At 42.9% G+C, this 21,867-nt stretch overlaps 1 protein-coding gene across 8 annotated transcripts in view; it reads left to right on the forward strand.

The window, feature by feature from the left end:
• ctbp2l (C-terminal binding protein 2, like) overlaps window positions 1–21,663 on the forward strand; it is a 94,254-nt gene extending 72,591 nt beyond the window's left edge. For 7 of the 8 annotated variants that reach the window (XM_013269514.3, XM_005471406.4, XM_005471404.4 and 4 more), the window contains 8 exons: window positions 1,782–1,936; window positions 5,703–5,847; window positions 8,120–8,326; window positions 14,119–14,333; window positions 15,699–15,829; window positions 17,459–17,586; window positions 18,049–18,166; window positions 19,856–21,663. In XM_013269514.3, the coding sequence (XP_013124968.1) occupies window positions 1,782–1,936; window positions 5,703–5,847; window positions 8,120–8,326; window positions 14,119–14,333; window positions 15,699–15,829; window positions 17,459–17,586; window positions 18,049–18,166; window positions 19,856–20,036 (1,280 nt within the window). In that variant the 3' untranslated portion in view covers window positions 20,037–21,663. Of the gene's footprint in view, window positions 1–1,781; window positions 1,937–5,702; window positions 5,848–8,119; window positions 8,327–14,118; window positions 14,334–15,698; window positions 15,830–17,458; window positions 17,587–18,048; window positions 18,167–18,469; window positions 18,545–19,855 lie in introns of all 8 variants that reach the window. The other variant, XM_013269513.3, reaches the window with a different exon arrangement.
• Window positions 21,664–21,867: the final 204 nt, after the last annotated feature.

The following is a 21,867-nucleotide window of genomic DNA, read 5'->3' on the forward strand; positions in this document are numbered from 1 at the left end:
CCGTTTGCGCCTCCGACCCCAACTCATGGCGCAGATGCCGGCGGTGCCAAAATAAAGTGCATTAAAACTGGCAGCCAAAGCCTGTTAAGTGATCACCATGACAACAGGCGGAAGGCGCACGGAGACGACATCTCCGCTATGATCCTCCCCCCCTGCCCTAAGAGGCTACACTGCTGGACTGCTCGCTTTCTGTCAGCTGGGCTTTCTCTGCGTCTCTCCTGTCGTTTATGTGCTCCTTCTCCTTTCATCCTCCTTCTCCCCTGATAAGTCTCCTGGGAGCTCTTTAAGCTAACAGGCGGTGTTTAGTCTGTTTTTATGCTTCCTTGTTTTACATTTTAATTTCACTCTTCTCTGAATCGCTCCTCTTTTTCTTCCCCCCTCCTCCCCTCCCACCTGTTGTTTTTCTCACTGTGCATTTCAACTTGTTTGTGCACACACACAACTATCTCGATCTTAAATCTCCTTATCTCACCTATATCGGTCCTAATGCTGTGTGCTGTAATCCCCAAGAGCACTGCCCTAATGAGACCTTCTCCACCTTTGCTCTCCTTTCCCTTTCTCCACCCTGCTCCTTATCACAACATTGAGCATGGCGTCATTGTAATCTTCAGGATAACTTTGAGAGATATGCATACACTAGTGCATGCACAGAGTGAGGTCATGCATGAGCATCCCGATACAGATCTTAGCAGCAAACCTAGATAAGAAACGTGATGTCGTGAAGTCACACGGAAACATCCGCAGGGGATCTTGTTGTCGGGGTGAATATGGTGACCTGTGCAGTGTTGCGATGCTGTTACTTAGCAGGGAGCAGTTTTGTTTCTTCTAAAGTCTCTCCGTCCACAGGCCAGCGTCTGAGGGAAGCATGAATATTGATGCTCCTTACTTGTTAACATTGTATGAAGCAGGGGCTGGTAATTGTCTGTCTTCGAAGCGCGACACGTCCTCTTCAGTGGGATGTGTGAGAAGGTCGACCCGCTGGGGAGTTCGGCTTCTCTTGACTCATTTTACTTCAAGTGAGAAAAGTAGCGAGTAAGGAGAGGAGAAAAAGCCGAGCGGCGACAGAAACCCGAGTTACGACACGCACTTTGTCAAGTGTGCCGAAGTGCAGCTGCGAGTCGGTTCCGAGTTTGTTTCAGGCTTGTAGCGTTTTCTCCAACGCTCTTCATTTCAATGATGCATTGCTCTTATAAGGCATTTCTAAAGGTGTCCTCACAGTGTTTCTCTTTTCTTCTTCTTTTTTTTCACCCCTGTTCCACAGCAGCTGGTTCCACTCACACTAAGGCAAATGCTGTTTTTTAACTGATAAAAGAGAAGGACCAAAGTGTGCGTGTCGGTATGCACACAGGGGAATTTGTTCCCCTTCATATGATTGTGTGAACCTCTGTCTGCTTGCATTCACCTATCTGTGTCAGTGTATGTAAATGTTTCTGTGTGTGATTTGTGTGCGTTTGAGAGCCAGACCCAGAGGATTCCTGCAAGTGAGCCCGTGTTCTAATCCAGTCTTGAGTAGGCGCATTGATTTATTGAGCAACTTTTGTTAGTTCGGAGAAGCCCCGCTTCCTGCTACATCCTAATCAGCACACACAGGTGCACACATGCATACACACAGGAGGTGATTGTTATCCGAGTGTTGATTAACTGAGTGAAGACTGCAATTTAGTGATAGTTACACTTTATATTTTATTTGGATTTCATCTTTCCTGATTTTGAAAACTACTTTCTTAATACTTTTTCTGTTAAAATAATCTGTCGTCCTTTTTTTGGATGTATCTCTCCAGGTATTCGGCCTCAAATCATGAACGGGCCCATGCATCCCCGCCCGTTGGTGGCCCTGCTGGACGGGCGTGATTGCACCGTGGAGATGCCCATCCTTAAAGACTTAGCAACCGTTGCCTTCTGTGATGCTCAGTCCACGCAGGAGATCCACGAGAAGGTAGGAAGACGCACGCACCGTAGTTCACTTTCAATGTCTTCCACATCGCAGCTGAACCTTGATGGAGAGACGGAATTTACCCGTCACTCATATCTCCCTCTTTTTTTTTCTATAGCACTGATATGTGAAGTGCGTTATATTGGCCTCATACACACCTGCCAGTTAAAATATAGTGGCTTCATTATGATTTAATGTCACTTTGTAGCACTGACTGTAACGCCTATATCAGTGCCATTGTTCTAATAGAGAATCTCGTACAGCGGGGATGCGGTGTAATTACATTGGCTTGTAGAGGCTCTTTATTGCTTTTTATGCAGCGCCGTGGCTACAAAACAATATATGGCCACAGGAATGGGTATCACCCAAGTGCTATCTCTTCATCTGCAGACAGAGTGAGGGCTGCTACATCTTCCATCGCGCTGTTTTTATGAAAATGGGACATATTAAAAAAGAAGCATTTGCATAGAGATCAATTCAATCAAAGACCTTGGGCGGTGAGGAGAAGGGGGGGAAAGTGGGTAGCTTTTTGTTTGTTTTAACACTGCCTTATCAGGAAAAACATGATTGTAATGTTCACCTCGCAAGCATATTCAGCAGTTCGCAGTAATAACTTGCAGTCTAGATACCCAGAGGGGCGGTATAGATTGAAAATGTCCAATCTCTGCTTTCTGCAGCATGGATACGAAGATGCAGTGTTGATAACTCTGGGAGTTTCAGTTCAATGTTGTCAGGGCAGACAGCAGCTGCCACACTCCCGTACATATACACCAGACAACATAAAAAAAAAAAAAAATCTTATGGAAAAGATTGGCCGAGGATTAAATATGAAAGTTGCCTGAGGTTGTGTGAAGTCTTCTACCTGGTAATCCCCTTTTTTCTCAAGTGATAGGGAGACGATAAAGCACACAGGCAAATACCAATCAAGATCAAGTTACAATACCACTTCAGTGAGACCAAATCCTGTATGCAGCACCTGCGCTCCAGCATCATAATCCAAGGTCTCTGATCCCTCGTCTTTGTCACGGTCGTCGCGCCTCATAACCACATGTGGCTTGTAAAAGTTGGATGAGAGCCCATATGGCAGGGAGTCAATATTGGCCTATTACTTTGTGCGCCGCCCTACTGTGATCATCCAAAAGAGGTGTTAAGCTTGGGGCTTGCAGCTAATGACTTAATGTAACTAAAAGATGATAGATGGAAAAATGATGATGCTGTGTTCAATTAACAGTTCAATCTCTAAAATGCAGGGGGAAAAAAATCCATACATTGCGTGTTGTCGTCTCGCGTCATTAGTTAAACTGTGAACAGAAAGTCTTCACAATATCAGCAAATGTTTACTATTTTCAATTTATAAGTAACAATACATTTTCAAAGCAGTAAATCCTTTAATAAACACTAAATGGGGTTATATAGATATTTATAGCACTTTTCTGTTGTTAAAGTACTTCACCCATTCACATTCACATATTAATGCTGTGCTTTATCTGTTACACACACACACAAGGATGCATGGGGGCATTTAGGAGGTTCAGGCTCTTGCACAGAAACAGTTTAACGTGCATACTGGAGGAACCAGGTATCAGAGTAGTTTAGTGGACATACTGGTCAACATCTGTTTATTCTTTGGCACTAAGAAATTCACTTTTTTTGCTTTCTTGCTGCTATTTCACTATTTAGGTGGGGGGCTGGGGTAAATGTGCAAGAAGCCACGTTGCTTTAGATAAGCACTGAGGCTGCAACCAGGAAAACTGGTAGCCTCCCTCTGACCTAAGCGGCTGGACCTGGCATGTAGTCTTCTGTAAAATCAGCACATCTCGTGTGGACGGATTTGTTTTAGAAGTATTGAAAGATTTTGTGCAAAACAAAACTAGTGAATTGACCCTGTTAAGATAAGATAAGATAAGATAAGATGACCTTTATTATTCACTGAAATTTTACTGCTGTTTTTAATTCCTCTCCTTCATCACGTTAGTCTCAAGGATGTTTTTTTTTTGTCTGAAACTTCAATCGATGCACTGCTAAGGTGGATTTTGAAGTTACAATGGCCAGCGGGGTCAGAGCTTGTTGTTTTATAACATATTCCACAGTATTTTGTGACGCTGTCCTGCAAAATGCTAAGCCACCTTTGTTGTAAGAAGTTTCAAGTAGTCTGTAGTTTTATGAAGCAACAGTTTAAGCAGCACAACCTCCCTGCGGATCACTCACGGGATGACTTCATAGCCATAAAGTCCCCCTCCTAGAAGCTAGGAGTGTGCACTACAGTGTGCACATCACCAAAACAAAACTCCCTTGAAACAGTCTATCTTTTGCTCAGCAAGGCCAAATGTGAAGCAGGGGTTTTCTGCCCTGTCAGAAAAGTCCAGGCATCATAAGAAATGATAGATCCTTAAAGCAAAAAGGGTTTGGTTACAGTGGAGAGGGGGATGTAGCTGAGGTCAGAGTTTCCATTAACATCAACTACAATCAGGCTAGAAGATTCCTTCCCCCAGCTCAAAAACAACACAAGACCTTCAGGATCAGCACAGAGGGAGACAATTATGTATGTGTGCATTTTGGCCGGTCGCGCATGTGCGTGTAAGGAGTGTTTTAACCTTGAACTAATATCTGGAAGGCCTGTCCAGGACACTGCTCTAATAAAAGCAGTATGGAAATTCAGAGCTAATCTACTAATCACAGGAAAGCTAATGCAGCTTGGCTGGAGGTGAATGTAGAGCTGTTATTTAGGCGCTGACAGGGGCCGGGGCTGATACTGAAGGGGAATAGTTTAGATCCACATCACAGGCCAGGTCACCTTGTCCACGTTAAGTGGCAGAGGAGCAGCGTGAGCAGCATTTCACAGTGATTGCCCACCCCCCGTCCAAGGTGACAGAATTCAGACTTTTTTGGCAAATGTTTCACTTAAGATTATTTTTATTTATTCTTTTTTATTTAACTGACGGGATTGTCTTTGGGTAGGTAGATTCAACAACGCCACCATGTGGTTGTTTAAAAGCATACTTAGTTTTGACCTTTACCTGCTTTAAAATAAGTAACAACCACTTTCACTTACACTTAGCTGACATGCATCTTTAAGCTGGAGTTTGCACAGCCTAAAATTTTACTCAGTGCATGAGTACAGCAGGTAAGAACATTTAGAAGAAATAGCCACAAGCTACTAGGGCAAAAGCGGGATACGTTTCCTGGAATCTGGAAATTTTGAAGCCTGAAATACAGAGCGGCACAGTCTGGGTGGTAAGTGAGTTACTTTCTTTGTAATGGGGCTATTTTAATTCTATTATTCTATTTAATTCTGTGACCCACTACATGCTCTCATCATAAGGCTTATCGTGCAATCAGTGACCTCTCTGTCCAGTCAGTTATCCAGATCTTGTGTCCGTAAACGCCCTTGGTGCAATTGTGAATACCGTGCAGAACTGAGCCCCCGCAAAACAATATAATGACTGTTTCTACTTCCAGTGCAGGTCTGTTAAATGGACAATGTGTCAGTGTTGCTCACGGCCATGTGATGTCTGTAGTTCCCCCTCGATGTGAAATCTATAATGTTCTCAAATGTCGGAAGTCACGGCAGGCGTGCGATTTTCACAGCATCTCTGAAAGGAATGCGACTGTGTGATTGTCATGAGCTCTTGTATCCCCAAGTGGATTTAATAGCCGTGTTTTGCATGAGTAAACGAGTAAACTAGCAAACGGAAGACACAGATTAAGGAGGGGAAAGCATTTCATTCAGTTGTGTCATGCTAAATTTTATGAATGCATGTGTCTGCAGGTGCTCAATGAGGCAGTGGGCGCCATGATGTACCACACCATCACCCTGACCAGAGAGGACCTGGAAAAGTTCAAAGCTCTACGCATCATCATCCGCATCGGCAGCGGCTACGACAACATTGACATAAAGGCTGCTGGAGAGCTGGGTATGAACTCTTTAAATAGCGGCTACTAAATCGTAATCATTTTCTTCTCCACATCTGTGCTCGTGTAACAGCCTCTTTTTCCACATCTGAGCAAAGCCCTAATGTGTTTTGTGCTCCTTTGATACGACTATCCCGCGTCGCATTGATTTCTTGTGAGGGAGTAGGGTCTGCTGATTTGCTTGTTTGATCGTTTGTTTGCCTGTTAATGACAAACGATACCTCAGGTGCCTGTAATCAGATTTAGATGAATCTTGAAGGGACGATTCATCACATCGCAGCGTTAAAATTGGACTGACCATCTAAAAGAAAAGCAGCGATGAGATAGAGCTAATAGTTGTTGTCCCTAAAGCGGACTACTTCGAACACCACGTTTACCATTTCCTTGTTTTTACTGTATGGATTTTTTCTGAATAGTATCAAAGGCTGAATTAAATAGTCAGATGAAGTGCAGACATCCCGCTGTGAGCCAGAATGTTCAAAGAGACAGAGTAAAAGACACACGGGGAGAGAGAAGAGTTCAGTTTTCTCCCTGAAACACCACCCAGGCTTATATCAGCAGGCTGGTGGCTCAAAAAGCTCTTACAGTTGACAAAGCTGCCATTTCCCTGCCAATATGAGATACTGTGTCTAACTGCCACCCACTCACCGAAGGCGCTCTGCCTTGCAACACAGGAGTCAAAAGCTATCGTGCCTGGAGAAGGCGGCGCTGATATGACGGCTGTTCTCGGGGAGAAGAAAAAAGGGGCCATTGATTGAGCAGGCTCGGTCTATTTTTTGCTGTCTAGAGACGACTGCGCTGTTACTCCGAGATACAGAGTGAGATGAGGACATTAGGAGAAGAATGAGGGCAGGCAGAAGTGCTTAAGTGTTAGAACAGGAAAAAAAAAGAAGTCTGTGTTGTTGGAGGAAACGGCAAGGTAATACCACAAGGTCAGGGCTTTATATCGGCTGAAAGGAACAAAATTACGAACACTGCACTGGATAAGATCTTGACTTTACATATTTACGTATGTATCTTAATATCATTATCACCGTTAAGCAGGTGATATTTGGAATACTGATTACATTGCCCAAATATAGACCTAATCAAAGATAACCCAAGTTATTAAAGGATCAGTTCACACCAATATCAACTTTTCATGTTTTTCCTCTGGCCTGTAATGCTTTGGAGGTTTTCACTGTTGAAATATTTGCCTTTCTCTTGAAAACAGTGACCTAATTGGCAGTCGTGATGCTAAAAATTAAATTTGGCTTTTCAAAATATAGACATATGCATATTTATATACATCCACAAACTTTATTGTGATGTGATGAGAGGCTAATGCTAGTGACAGCTAGACAGTGTGTTAACATTATATGTGTTCACTCTTCAGCTGAGCTTTTTCTGTGTGGTGGTTCCTACATAAAACTATAAAGTATGTGAATGAGGGCTTCAGAAACATTACCACTAAGTAGTTGTTGGGTTTTTTTGTTTGTTTTTTTGTTCTTGACGTTTTGAGCATCACGAGAAAACTTCCATTAAAATCTAGAGAAGGCAGTTATTTCTACAGAAGATATCTGCCCTATATGGATAAATATAATTAAATATACTTTTGGACCAAACGCTTGCTTTGAAGTTTTTATAATATATGACCTGTGTTATAGTACATGATATCCATTCACGTATCCATCATCTTCTACTTGTCTAAAGTGAGGTTAGGGGTGGCAGCTGCCTAAGCAGAGTATTCTAGTCGTCCTTATCTCCAGCAACACGTTCCAGTTACTCCTGTGGGATCCTGAGGTATTCCCAGACTAGGCCAGATGTATAATCTCTGGATGTCCAAGGTCCTTACTCTATCTCCAAGACTGATCCCAGCCACCCTACAAAAGAAACTATTTTCAGCTGCTTTTATTCATGACCTTACTCTTTTGGTCATGACCCAGATCTCATGACCATGAGCGAGGGTTGGAATGTAATCTGACTGGTACATGAAAAACATCAATCCGGCACACCAAATCCGCCGGTCTGTTTCATACTCGGCTGCCGTGCGTGCTGGAGGTCACGCTCCAATGAAGCCGACATATTCTGATATTCTGATGTTCCCAAAACAAACAGTCATCCTCACACTCCTTTGAGATGCTGACCATGAATATCACAAATCATAGTGACCCATATTGGTTTTAACCCTGGACAATAAAATCTCTCTCTGTACTCATATTTCTCGTGTCACATACGTCTTTAATGTGCTTTTCAACTCTTCTGCCTTGTCTGTGTTTACTGTTCTATCTTTAGGCATCGCTGTGTGCAACATTCCCTCGGCAGCTGTGGAGGAGACGGCAGACTCGACCTTGTGCCACATCCTCAACCTTTACCGGCGGAACACCTGGCTCTACCAGGCTCTGCGGGAGGGCACGCGAGTCCAGAGTGTGGAGCAAATCCGGGAGGTGGCGTCCGGTGCCGCCCGCATACGTGGCGAAACCCTGGGTCTCATCGGATTTGGTGAATATTCAGTTATTTGCTTTCCTCTTTTAGCCTTTTTCTGGTTCCTTCTCTAGCTTTTTCCTCTTATTTTCATCATGTTTTTTTTAAATTCACTCCCCCTTCCGTTGCTTCCACTTCTGTGCTTTCATATCCTCTCACCACTCAGTGTGCCTTCTGTTTTCCTGCTCTGATAAGGTTATTTTTCACCCTCTGCCCGTCCCACAGATTATCTCAAGGTTGTCTGTTTCGCCTCCCTGCGGGCTGACTTCCTCTCTCTGCCTCACTGTTCTCATCCCACTGCTCTAATGCTCACCATTATATCTCTATTATTCTCTCTCTTCTGTTTTCAACTCTTCTTCTCTGTCACCACGGTCCCTCGACGTCTTGCCCTGCCATGATCAGACCTCCTGGCAGACTAGATTTTGCCTCTGTGTGTGTGTTCCGACTTGATTCCCTCTCTGCACCTGTTTTAGTGGCGATTGTGTGTGTTTGTGCGTCACTCTGCCCTGTCACAACATCACCGGGCTGACAGATGCTCTGTCTTCTCACAAGCCTTTCCTGAGTGCCACCTTATCTCTCTGTCCACATACACCTCCCCCCCTCCCACACACACAAACACACAACCTCCTTCCTCCTCTACAGGTCCCAGACAGCTGCCTGGACTAACTGTGCCTGAACAGCGGGTCCTGGCAGGGAAGATTTCTCCCCCTGTCTCTCCCTTCCTCACCCAGTCCTCCCACTTCCAGCCTCCTCTGCTGGTCTTTCTGGCTCAAGCTGTCTCCAAAACAATATCCATTGTCAGTGGGAGGTTGGGGACATCGAAGGCCTCTTGGCGCTGGTTTCTAGGACTCTGCATATTCAGCCAGCTGCACAACTCTGTCGGCTGCAAATACACAGACTGAAAAAAAAACCCTCTAGCTCTGGGGTGACAGTAGACTCGAGGACTTGAAGTACCAAACAACCAACCTTTTGATCTTCTTCTCAAAAATCAGTTCAAACCTTTTAGTTGTGAATGATTTTGTTATTTCTCATATGTAAATGTAACCAAGTAGCTGTGGTCTGCCTATCTACCTCCAGTAAAAAAGTGATATCCAGGATAATCTTATCAACTAAATTTGATCTGATCAAACTAATTTTCTACTTTATACCCTAAATTTGGAATTTAGGGTGTATGTTAGTCTGGGAGGAGACATCTAAGATACCTTTAATCAGCATTTTTATATGAATGAAGGCTTAAACGATCATCAGGGTTGAGTGTGATTAGCTTGAAATGCCATTTTAGTTACTAAATGCAAAACAACATTTGTAACACATTATATTCCCCTAAAAATGATATGTCTAAATGTTGCATCTTATACTAAAAGTGATTGCAGACAAGTACAATTACTTTCTCTTGAAACGTCTCACAGCAAATTCAAAACAAAGAAAATTCCACTTGCATATTTAGCATTTCCAGTTGGTCAAATCAAATTAGCCCTGCAAAGACAGTGTTGATACTGCAGCAGATGCAGATGAGGACCGCTGTGAAAATGTTGGAATTCATTACCCAAGTCTAATCCTTCCCACATATTTCTGCAGCATTAGCCGATTATGTATAAAGGAAATGTAAAAACTGTATATCCAACCGCCAAAGTTATGCTTCCATGTTTTAAGAGAGACAATCGCAAGGTAAATAAGGACTTTTTGACAGCCTCTGGTAATTGCACATTTTTCTATGTTGACTGTACTCACTTAATTTTTTAATTAACAGAATCTCATTACGTCCATCCTGAAGTTGCTCACAGTGAAAAATCTAATCACTCAAAGCAGTTTATTTGAGTGATTAGGTTTAGTTCGCTCTCACCACTACGATCAGTATCTTCTCCACATGAAGCAGGCAGCTGTTTTCAGCCGATTGTGCACTACCTGCCTGCGCTGAATGGCACACAGACACAACTGACAAGTATTTGAAAGCTAAAGAGAACAAATAACAGTATTGCACGTTATTGGATTTTGCACTTGTTGCATCTCTTTGCAGCATATGGAAAATATCTCCAGTGATATTGTGATGTCCCCTGGCTCCTTTTGTAAATACGGTAGAGATAATCTGCCTGCTGTGCACAGGGACTTTTGAAACGATGTTTCAAAAAAAAATGTTGACCTCTTGGCCAATTGCCACCATGTTTGCCTCTTCACTGTTGGGTGAGACAGGGCTGATTTCAAGAATTGGTGCTTCAGCCTCGTGTTTTACTGCAGAATCTGAAACCTTTGTCAGTGGAAAAATTAGCAATGCAAAGCAAACATCTGCTGCTGAGTCGAGAGTGAAATGACAGAGATCAAAATGTTCAGATGCACCTGAGTGGGTGGCAGACCCCCTGGTTTTCACTGCATGTGGCATTGATTAGTGTGGGACGGGAGGGTGAGGCTTAGAAATAGAGAAGACAGAGAAGCTGACATATTAAAGGAAAAATCTACACAAAAAAATACTAATTTTTTTTCCAGTGCAACAAAGTTAGAGGTATTTTTAGATGCAAAAAACTTCAGCTGTTAACCGATCTCACTGTAAATCAAGATTGAGTAGATCTAGTTTCTCTTTAGACCCAGTTCTTTGCAGACATTTTCCAACAATCAGAGAGGCAGAAGAAATCATTGCAGAAGAAGCGATGATCCAACTTTCAACAGCTGCTCCCAAAGATTTAGTAAATCACATCGTACTGCAGCTGCAGGATGACCTGGTCTGTTTCAAACTGACTAGAAAATTTAAAAAAAATTGATTCCTTTACTGCTGCTGTCTGCATCGCTTTTTTAGCTTGCACTTACAGCAGCTCACACCCACGCTCTGTGTTGTGTCAAATGTGGCCTGTGAAAATTAGGAAAAGTAAAGTTAGCAGAAAGAAATGGACAGATGAATCACTCGAAGAAAAGTAAAGTGCGCAACTGTGATCATTGCAAATTTAGTAGTTTTATTGTGCTTTAGCTGCAGCTATATCTGGGTCTTTAGCATTGCACGTCTCTTATTGGCTGACATTGAAGGAGAAGAAGAGAAGGAGTGATTCTCTTCAGCTGTGGAGTGTAAGAGCAGGATATAATGCTCGATCACAAAGAGGGGACCTTGAGAGTGTAAAGGACCTTATCGATCCTTTTTACGAGCAACAACATCCACCTCTCCATTACTCTGTCCCTCTCTCTCTCTCAGCTGCTGCTGCAGAGCAGAAACTGGCGTCTCCAGCCAACGGAGTGGAGACTCGCATCCTACACAACAAATGGCTGTGAGAGACAGAGGGAGAGGCTCTAATGCTGCACATTCAGTTTCTGATTCACTGTCTCACAACTTCACCTCACATTGGGCCTCATTCACAAACAGTGTGTTTGCACAAACGTGTGCCTAATCAGCGCAAACAAATGTTTTACTCACAAATCCGGGATCCATCCGTGTTTTTGTGCCTGAATTGGTTGGTGCACGGCAAACGAATGTAGAGCTGCCTCAGACTTGGAAAATATAAACATACATGTTTTAACTAATTGCTAAGCAGATTAAAACGGACTTAAAACACTTTAAAAACCTTTAATTTACTAAGGCAGTGGCCAAATACATTAAATAAACTTTGCTGGACGTCATCGCCGTCACCTCCCCACTGTTTCAACAATGTCCTACTTATGGATGTTTGTATAATCTAGTCCTTTATTCCTTTTTCCATAAACTTATATCTTAAGCTTTTTCCTTTATATCTAAGTCACAGTCTGTGTGTCAAGGATTCAGCATTTACCGCTTCAGTGATTGCATTCCGAGTTTCTTGATGTGTCTTTCCAGTTTCCACCTTAGACATTATTTCGCTTTCCTCAGTCCACAACTTTTTTTTTTGCTTAAGTGACCTTTTTTCCCTTAGAACAGCTTCACAGCTTCTCTGTGATCCGCCTCTAGGCAAACACGTTTCCTTATATAGAGAAAAATGGGGCCACGGAAGTATGCTGACTGCAAGTAACGTGCGTGCACCTGCTGATTTACAGTGATTCTCTAACGTGCACATGATGGTAAGAGCAAAATTGGGTGGGTTTGCACGATCCATGAACCTGACTTTTGTGTGGGGGCTTATTTTGTTCACAAATTAAAAAGCACACACAGTGAATGAGGCCCTTTGTTTGTTTGTTGTTGTTTTTTTTTAAATTTCTTCATCATAGCTCCTTGTATTCATCTTAAGCCTCTTTTTCCTCAGTGATATTAAAAGTAGCCTTTTTCACATCTTTAATATAATAAAGCCGACATGAAAAGGCTGTTGCAACATGAAAGATGTTCAAGTGACATCGTGTTACTATTAGAAGAATGAAAGGTTTATTTTTTGTGAAGGTTTTCTTTAGACATTGGCTGGTTTTTCGCTCATTTTCAGGTCAGAACTTGTACTTGATTATTTTCTGTTTTTTTATCGTTTAAGCATAAAAAAGCACTAAACTCAGGGGATGAGCCAGTGCTCAATTTAGCAAAGAACAAATTTTAAATTTTATCTTTAGGCAGTAGCATTCTGTCACTATAGTAAAACCTATTCCCCACTTTTTTTGGATTGGCATGGTGGTTTCTGAAGAGCTATAAGACAAAAACTTGGTATATCTCTGCATTGTTTGCAGGGTGTCCTTAAAAGGTTGGAGTGGTGGATGGCTGTGGCTTAGAAGGTTGCGGGGTTCTCCTACTAATTGCAAGATTGGTGGTTCAATCCCTGGCTGCTCCAGTCTGCGTGATGATATCTTTATTACAAGATACTGAACCCAATGAGTTCACTGGAATGTGAATGTTAGATAGAAAACACTGCAGAAGCTATTCTACAGTCCTACATTTTCTTGAGATGGTCTAGTACGTCTTTATGTATGCTCAATCATCCAAGTAAGTAAATCCCAAAGGGTTGATTCTGTTCATCTGGATGTAATGTTTTCACTGGGAGAAACGTTTCGTCACTCATCCAAGTGACTTCTTCAGTCTCAGCTGACTGCAGGTTTTCCCAACCTTATAAACAGTACATTGCACAATGACTGAAACTAACACCTCTGAATGAACAATGGGCTGGGAGGTCAGTTCCTTGATCATTAATGTGCAAATTCTCATGACCATTGATCAACAACTGACCTCCCAGCCCATTGTTCAGTGGTGCTTCAGTCATTGTGCACTCTCCCATTGGAAACGCTACATCCAGATGATCAGAATCAACCTTTTGGGATGGTCTAGTATGGTCTCAATGGAAGGTGGTTGTCAAGAAGACTTCAGCAAGGGAAACAGAAAAGGCTGAGATATGACTGGAAACAGGTCTTATGGTATGATGAACCAAGAGGAACCAGTGGTGTTGGGGATCTTGTCAAAACTGATGGTATTATGAACACAGAAATGTACCGTCAAATTCTGGCTACTATGCAATACCATCTGGAAGTAATCTGAGCAGTTTAATTTTGTTACATGACAGTGATGCCGAAACACACTGCCAAGTCAGTAAAAGCGTACCTGGATAGAAAACACACACACACGCACACACAGCATGGAGCGGTCAGACCTCAACATTACTGAAGCAGTGTGGGATTATTTTGACAGCGAACAGAACAAAAGGCAGCCAACATCCAAAGAAGAGCTTTGAATGTCCTTTAAGAAGCCTGGAGAACTATTTCTGAAGACTACTTAAAGAGTTAATAGTTAACAAGACATGTAAATGATCAGTGAACTCGTATTTAACAGTGCAACTCTGGAACTTGCCTGGCTTTTTCTGGAGAAGACACGCTCTGTAAAAGTACAAGAAATCCCTCTGTGTCTTTGTGCAAGTTGACAAACTTTATAAACTCTTTGTCTGTGTCCCCAGGTCGTTCGGGCCAGGCGGTTGCAGTGCGAGCCAAGGTTTTCGGCTTCAACGTCATCTTCTACGACCCCTACCTGCAGGACGGCCTGGAGCGCTCGCTGGGCGTCCAGCGCGTCTACACCCTGCAGGACCTGCTCTACCAGAGTGACTGCGTCTCCCTGCACTGCAACCTGAACGAACACAACCATCACCTCATCAACGACTTCACCATCAAACAGGTGCATTACTCAAAACAAACACAGACACGTGTCGCCCGTACACGTGTCACCCAGACAGAGCTGAACATCCCATTGAACAGCTGTGACCTGATGTGGGCTTAATGCGGTGCTATCTAGCAGGTAGACAAGTCGAGATGCTGGTATATTATTACTCTGTCAGCCTAGTGTCTGTCCTAAAGAGCATTATATCTGGCTAAAAGAGAAAGCAGGAAGAAAAAAAAAGGACTGGAAACAGCAGCACCCTTCCTGCCTGTACATTCCCTGCTCTTTATCTTAAGCTCCACCAAAGCTGGACACAAATTCATTCCTTTGCTCTGTCAAATGCAATTAGTGCCAGCCCACGGCTACAGCAAATATATCGACTAGGCTGCACAGCGCTCTCAGCAGGAGCCTGAAAGCGCTGTGAGGGGAAAGTGCTGCTCTCTGAGTCAATAACTGCACTCTGAGGCACTGCCTGGGGTGACACCTGCAGGGCAGCTGAGGAACTGCACAAGCTGGGGACGCATCTCCCTTCTGTCAATATCACCCCGCACTGTGACACACTCTCTCTCTCTCCTTCTCTTTGTCTTGTCCCTCGCGCTCCATTCTTCCTGAGTTACAGTATGTGAGGAGATGAAGACGAGTGGGTGTAGGGTAATAGCCTAACCCAGTTAACTCTGTGTCTTTTCCAAAGCACAAGATTCTCAGCTGCCTCTTAAGTGCTGCAATGAAAGAACACTTTTCTGTCTTTCCTCACCCAGAATTTGGCAGTGGCTCTTAGCGTTTAAAGTGGAAACGTGTGTGTGCATGTTTGTGTATTTTCTGTGTGTCAAAACCACCAAGGCCTAATAAAAGACTGCCTGCCAGCGTAAAGGCTTTTCATGCCCCTGGATTTTAGCTTTTGTCAAGATTAAGGGATTACTTTCTTCTGAGCATATTCATTTGATTTTTTTTTCTTCCTCCCTCATACACTTTTTGTTGTGCCTTATTTTTCTCCCCCCGGTAAGCAGCAAGGGGTGGCGGCGCCACCTCATCTTTCAGCTCATCCCTCGTCCTTCATTTCATCTCCTTGGTTTGAACAAAGCCTGCTCTCTATCCCACATCTGACAGCATTTGTCCCAGTTGCCTTTCTGTCTCCTAGATCTTTCAGGTGTCAGGTGAAACAGAGATGTCCCCATTTTATTCCTTCTTCTCAATTTATGTCCTGTTTAATATGTCTTAAGACATATAATCCAGATTGATGCTCTCTTTTAGATCAAACACATTCATTTGCCTGCCAGGCTGACATACACACAAAAGTCCATACGTGAGCTGTAAAAAAGGTGGCTTCATCTGTGCCTTTCCTAGTGTTGACTTGTTTGTGTTTGCATGCCTTGTGCACTACAGATGCGTCAGGGTGCATTCTTGGTCAATACTGCACGGGGAGGTCTGGTGGATGAGAAAGCTCTGGCCCAGGCGTTGAAGGAGGGAAGGATACGCGGAGCTGCCTTAGACGTCCATGAGACCGAGCCCTTCAGGTAAATGCACACATGTGCCAAATCCTGGACAGATATTGGCAAGCAAAGTGATGGGTGTGTAGGAAGGGAAAGACAAAGAGACAGAAAACCTTTAAGAGATAGACAGACAGGCAGGAACAATGGCAGATATAGTTATAATGAGATAAAAGAGAAATCATATGCTTCTAAATGGATCCTTCAGGGCCCTGCGTGTAATGGAATTGAGGAGATGGAGAGCTGGATTTATTCCTGTCAGAGCAAGTTAAAAACATTTAAAGGTCCAGGTGTATGCTTGAGTTTGAAGAGAGGTGCAAAAAGAGGTGAATAATCTCCATTTGTTATATAGGATTATTAAAACAGACCTTCTTGGACAGTTTTCCTTATGCTTTATTCGTGGGGAAAGTGGTGAAAGGCCAAAACTTGGTGAAAAGGCATCAGTAAGTGTGTCATAACATGCAATCAGCTAATTAAGAGTGAAAGTGTACAGCTTAATTTGAAGTATAAACAATAAATCTATAATTTCTTCATTTTGGCAAATGAGTGAATGAGTTACAAGTACTGCTGAATTGATTTAATAATTATTCAAATGACATCTTGACTTTTTTTGTCAATTATAAACAAATGAATTCAGTTAAGTACTGGTGATATGAATAATTGGAAAATCTGGTAACAGTTTCATCATGAATATTAAATTCATAGTACATTGTTTAAAAACTGCTGTTTTACACCATCAAAATCCCTGCTCAAAACTTAAACTATACTAGTGACACTGGGTAACCAGTCTGGACTAATTGTAAATGAAGTAATTTCAGATTGATTCCCCAAAGCTCACCTGTTCCCCTGATGTTTTGATGTCATGTTTTAGCTTTGAGCTATGAACTGCTTTCATCAGAAGGCAAACAGCTTGGTACGCGTCCCACTTTTCCATCTTCCTAAGATCCATGTTTTCCGTCTCAGAGGGTAACTGGTGTTGATGTGTTGTTCACGCGTCGGGGGCAGTTAGAGAGTTTGGAGGCTGATTATTTCTGGACAGCTGCTCAGCTGAGTGGCTGCTCGAGAAGGCTGAAACTGAACCTGATGAATCTGGAACTCATGCTCCGCTAACCCAGCATGTCAACGGGGGAGCGTTTCATAACTTTGGACCTCCGTCCCACGCGACATGACACCGATTTCAGGACGCTGCTGACGCGTTGCAAAGCTTACACGCAGAGAACCAGGCTAGGTGTTACGAGGATGATGGAGGGGGAGGAGGGAGTTGATGCTGATCTGTTTTTGTGAGTCTCCTGAGAGGAAAGAGGCTGACAGAAAGGAAGTATCAAAGCAGCAGGAAGAAGATGGTGGCATTTGTGAATAACAGGATCTGACATTTTACCCCTCTGGCCATATTTCCAGACAACTGTCATGTAAACTGTACACAAATAGTTTTTAAAAGAAAAGAAATTGTTACAGTATCAGATGGTTTTGATATACAATAATATGTTTTGTGATTGGCCTCAAAATACAATCGTAGAATTAATTATAAGTTAATTGGTGAAGCCCTCCACAACATCCCGTACAGCCTGTTATTGAGGTTTGTTTTAATATAATTCTGCCATCATGTGCTTGTTGGAGAAAGTGTGCAGACTGTATTAATTTGACTGTGTGCTGTAGTTTTGCTCAGGGCCCACTGAAAGACGCTCCAAACCTGATCTGCACGCCACACACAGCCTGGTACAGCGAGCAGGCCTCACTGGAAATGAGGGAGGCCGCAGCTACCGAGATCCGACGAGCCATTACCGGTAAGCCGCCACGTTTAAATTTTGTTGTCCAACATCCATCAAAACTAAACATCCACGGCTTCATTATGGAGGCCCGCGCCTCGGTGCAGTCTACCGCGTGACCTGTTGCACGTCTTTTCTTTCCCAGATGCCACATTTCCACTTCAATAGACCCTCGGCAGCTTTTATTAGATCTGGACCTCTTAATTGATGTCATCATTAGCTTCACGACACAGAGCAGAGTGGCTCTCGGGGGCTGGCCTTGCCGCCACCCCTGGCCAAAAAAAAGAATTTAAAAAAACTGATTGTTAAATGGTCCTAATTTGCATTTGTGTATCCAAGCCTGATGTTTGTCAGTCTGAACTCATTAACACTTTGCATAGTCTGGTCACTCATGCCCTGTGACAAGTCGCAGCCTTTAAGTGTGTCAGATTTATGCAGCTCTTTTAATCTGAACACGCTTGTGTGTGTGTCTCGTGACAGGCCGTATCCCTGACAGCCTACGAAACTGCGTCAACAAGGAGTTCTTTGTCACCACGGCACCGTGGGCGGTCATGGATCAGCCAGGCGTTCACCCTGAGCATAACGGCGCTGCCTACAGGTGAGGACTGAAAATACAGCGTTTATTTTCATTTTAAGAATAACAGTTTTATGAACTGTGAGCTACACTCAAGTATCATAAACTAGAGCAATTTCCTTTGTTTGCGCTGCCTTTATACAGTTGTAAAAGATGTCTTGTTAGATCGGTGCAGAGTTTTTATAGGTTAGCTCACCACTCCTATAGATCCTAGCATCCTATCCTCTAACGCTTCCCCTTAGCAGCAGAAATAAGTTGTCCACATTATCCCACTCTTCACCATTCTTGATCTCAGCATTTCCACCTCCATGTGCTTCTTTCACGCAGCCAAGTGAACCAAACTCTTCCAGGCGTAACAACCGGCATCCCCCAAGACAAAATTAATGCCTAGATCAGGACCAGGTAAATACGATCATCCGGGGCCAACAGCCTCCGGTTGGAGGTCCTGGATATAAGACCTTCTCACCTCCTGAGCTCACCTGATGTGTGTCCCTCCTGTAGTTCCCCTCCAGCACTTACCTGTTTGAATGAACACAGAGTAGCGATGGGTAGCAGTGAATGTGGGTTTTTGAGTGTCACCGAAAGCATGACATGAAACCATTCAGGTGCAGTTCCATGGATGGAGTCATGCTTCGTGGTTTCCTTCTTATGGGTATTTGGGAATGTTCTTTCCGGCTATTTTCTCCTTCTCTGGTTGATGGATTTTACTGTGATTTCCACACCCATTTCCCCCCCTAACTAATGTGACATATTAGCTCTTTTCCACCAAACAGTCTCAGGAAGTCTGTGTTTCAGGAAGTATTAAGATAACTGCATAACTGCAATAAAAGAAACTTGATGGGAAAGAAAAATATGTGGCTCATTGATAAATAGAACATGCGCTGCTTCTTTCACAGGAGGATTGGGTTTTCTCCTTTTTATATCAATTATGAACCAATCTTTAAATTAGGCACTAAAACTTTACGAGCTATGAGCAGATTATGTGCATTTATAGACCAAACAGTCCTGGTGAGACAAAACAGCCTTTTTATTTTAATTACCATAATGAAACTGAAGCCGTTTCATATTTAACCTAAGCTGCAGAAACAAATCAATAAGCAAGGCAAGAAATACTTTCCAAAGTATGTTGATTAATGTAAGCCCTATAAACAGGAAGATCACCCGGAGAGTTCATGCTCCACCAATGCCCACGTCCTGTTTTAAGGAATGCGATCCGGATGTACGCCAAAGTTTAATGGATTCTTCTTTACCTGCGCTGCCTCACTGCTTCGAGCTTTATGAAATTAAAGCCTGGTAGCTTCCGCAACCTGGTTCGGATCTTAGAGAAGTAATTAAAGTCATTTTTTAAAATTGTTTGATCTGTAAACTGTTAGTAAACAGCAAAAACTCTTTTTGTCTGGCCATCTGTTGCGTCTCCCTCTCTCTCCCCATCTTGCACCTGTTTCATGTTTAGATTAATCTGGCTGCGTATTTTTCTGGACACATTAAAACGACAAGAAATTCCAATTTTATTCACATTAATTTGGACCTTTCTGAATCTGAAAATTCAGCCTGAAAGCCAAGTAACTCTTAAACACGTTCCTGAAAGGGTGGAAAAGAAGTAGCAGTTTCATTAGAAGACGAGGTCTTTGCACAGAATCCTGTCTTTCACAGTCGTACGTGGGTGTTAGGCTTGTGTCGGCACTACTAATCTCTGAGCTTTTCCCTCCCCAGATACCCGCCAGGTGTGGTTGGAGTGGCTCCGGGCGGCATCCCAGGGGCTTTAGAGGGCATGGTGCCTGGTGGGGTGCCCATCGCCCACACCCTGCCCTCTGGTACACACCCCTCCCAGGCCCCATCGCCCAACCAGCCCTCTAAACACGGCGACACTCGAGAGCATCTCACCGAGCAATAGCAGCAGAAAGGATACAGACGGCAGCATCTCAACCGGCCTGTTGACACTCAGAAACAACAAATCACAAAGCAACTGACCAACTGGGACCAAGAGACAGTGAAACGACACAAGCGGCTGCCTGCTAAAAATCCAGCCAGCAACTGGGAACAAAAGAAGTGTTCCGGGAAATTTGTACTTTTAACCTTTTAGTTTTTACTCTGTCTCTTTGGGTTCAGTTACCGACTTTACTCTTTGATGATGATGTATTTTTGTCTTTCTTTGGGACATGCCTATGATTGTGGACACAGAGTCCAGTGTTTTTAGTGCTCCGGGATTACCCGATGAGACTCTGTTCAGCCGCCCCCACCGTACCACCCACCTCAGAGCTCATGGGAAATGTAGGCCCACTTCTCAACATACCAACTGAACAAGAGAAAAAAAACAAAACAAAAAAGAAAAACCTTTGGCATCATATGTTACTGGACCGTATGACCCCTGACAGCGCTCCTAATCTTCCCCGCCTCTTCTTCACCCAGCTCCAATCCTCATTATGTAACAAGTGTGTGTTATTTAGGCCCCCAATTACGCCTCAGAAGAGAATTATTATTATTATTAATATTGTTTTTTTCTTTTTATCATCAGTGTGAATGACTAAAAATGGATTATCAGCTTATATATATTTATCAAATTAAAGAAAAAGATTGTTCATCAATTATAGTAATCAAAAGTGGGCTTTAACCCTTTCCTGGCAGTGGTACATTTAACAACTGTCACAGCTGGAGTTACAGGTTTTCACCACTAGAGGGCACATGTACACAGTGTGAGAATTTTTGAGTTTTAAGTTGCTCCAAGTTACTACTTTTTGAAGCAGTTGGTGGTTAACACTAAAGCCATTCATTATACACGTAACTGTAGCTGAAGCTTTTGAAAATGAAAGTTATTTTGTACTTTTAGTTCCTAAAAGGTCAGCGATGCATGCAGTTCTCTACAGAGAAGCGTCTGATGGCTAACCAATCGTAACGGCAGTCCTGTTAGACATGGTGACCCGGTCCCTTCTGTGAGCACATTTCCTGAAGACAGGAAAGGGTTAAATTCAGCATGGTTTCTTAATGACTCAGGAATAACACTTTTTTGCAGATATTGTTTCTCCTCCCACCCCCTCCCCCCGCAAAAAAATTGTCTATAAAAGGAAAACGGAAAAACAAAGGCTGATCTGGTTCGTCTGAATATTGAATATTTCTCTCCATCATCCTCTCCATCGTGGTATTTTTATAAAAAGGACACATTCCCACATTTTTTTGGTGTTAAAGAGTTTTGAGGAGTCCTGTTAGATTCGTATTGCCTAGTTAAATGTTCCTATAACCATAGTCCTATGTGATCCACCCTCTCTACCCACTCCTTAATATTTCCTTTGTTCTAATGAAGGCCAGGTTCTTTGGGGCATCCTGTACTCTGTAAGAGCAATAGCTGAAACTCCTATTTAGTGTCCCAACAATAGCAGAAGAGGCAGCCAGCAGTATGTTTTTGTTTTTAGTGTGAGTATTTGTATTTGTTTCTTGTACAAGGTGAACATTTAGCATTCAGTGCAGTTCAAATAAAAAAAAAAAAAAAAAAGGAAAAAAAGAAAAGAAAGATACGATTCTGAGAACCAGCCGTCTGTACTGACTTCTTGATTTTGATGTAAAACAAGTTTACTCACTTGTCATGTACATGCACTGGCCACTTCATTAGGTACACCTGTTTGTTAACTCAGCAAATGTCACAGCAAGAAAATAATCGCATTTAGCCATGTACAGTCAAGATTGGCCTTCAAAAGACCAGCAGAAGAAAGGTGATTTTAGTAAGTATATCA

The sequence above is a fragment of the Oreochromis niloticus genome, linkage group LG8 (genome assembly GCF_001858045.2).
Source record: "Oreochromis niloticus isolate F11D_XX linkage group LG8, O_niloticus_UMD_NMBU, whole genome shotgun sequence".
Lineage (NCBI taxonomy): Eukaryota > Metazoa > Chordata > Actinopteri > Cichliformes > Cichlidae > Oreochromis > Oreochromis niloticus.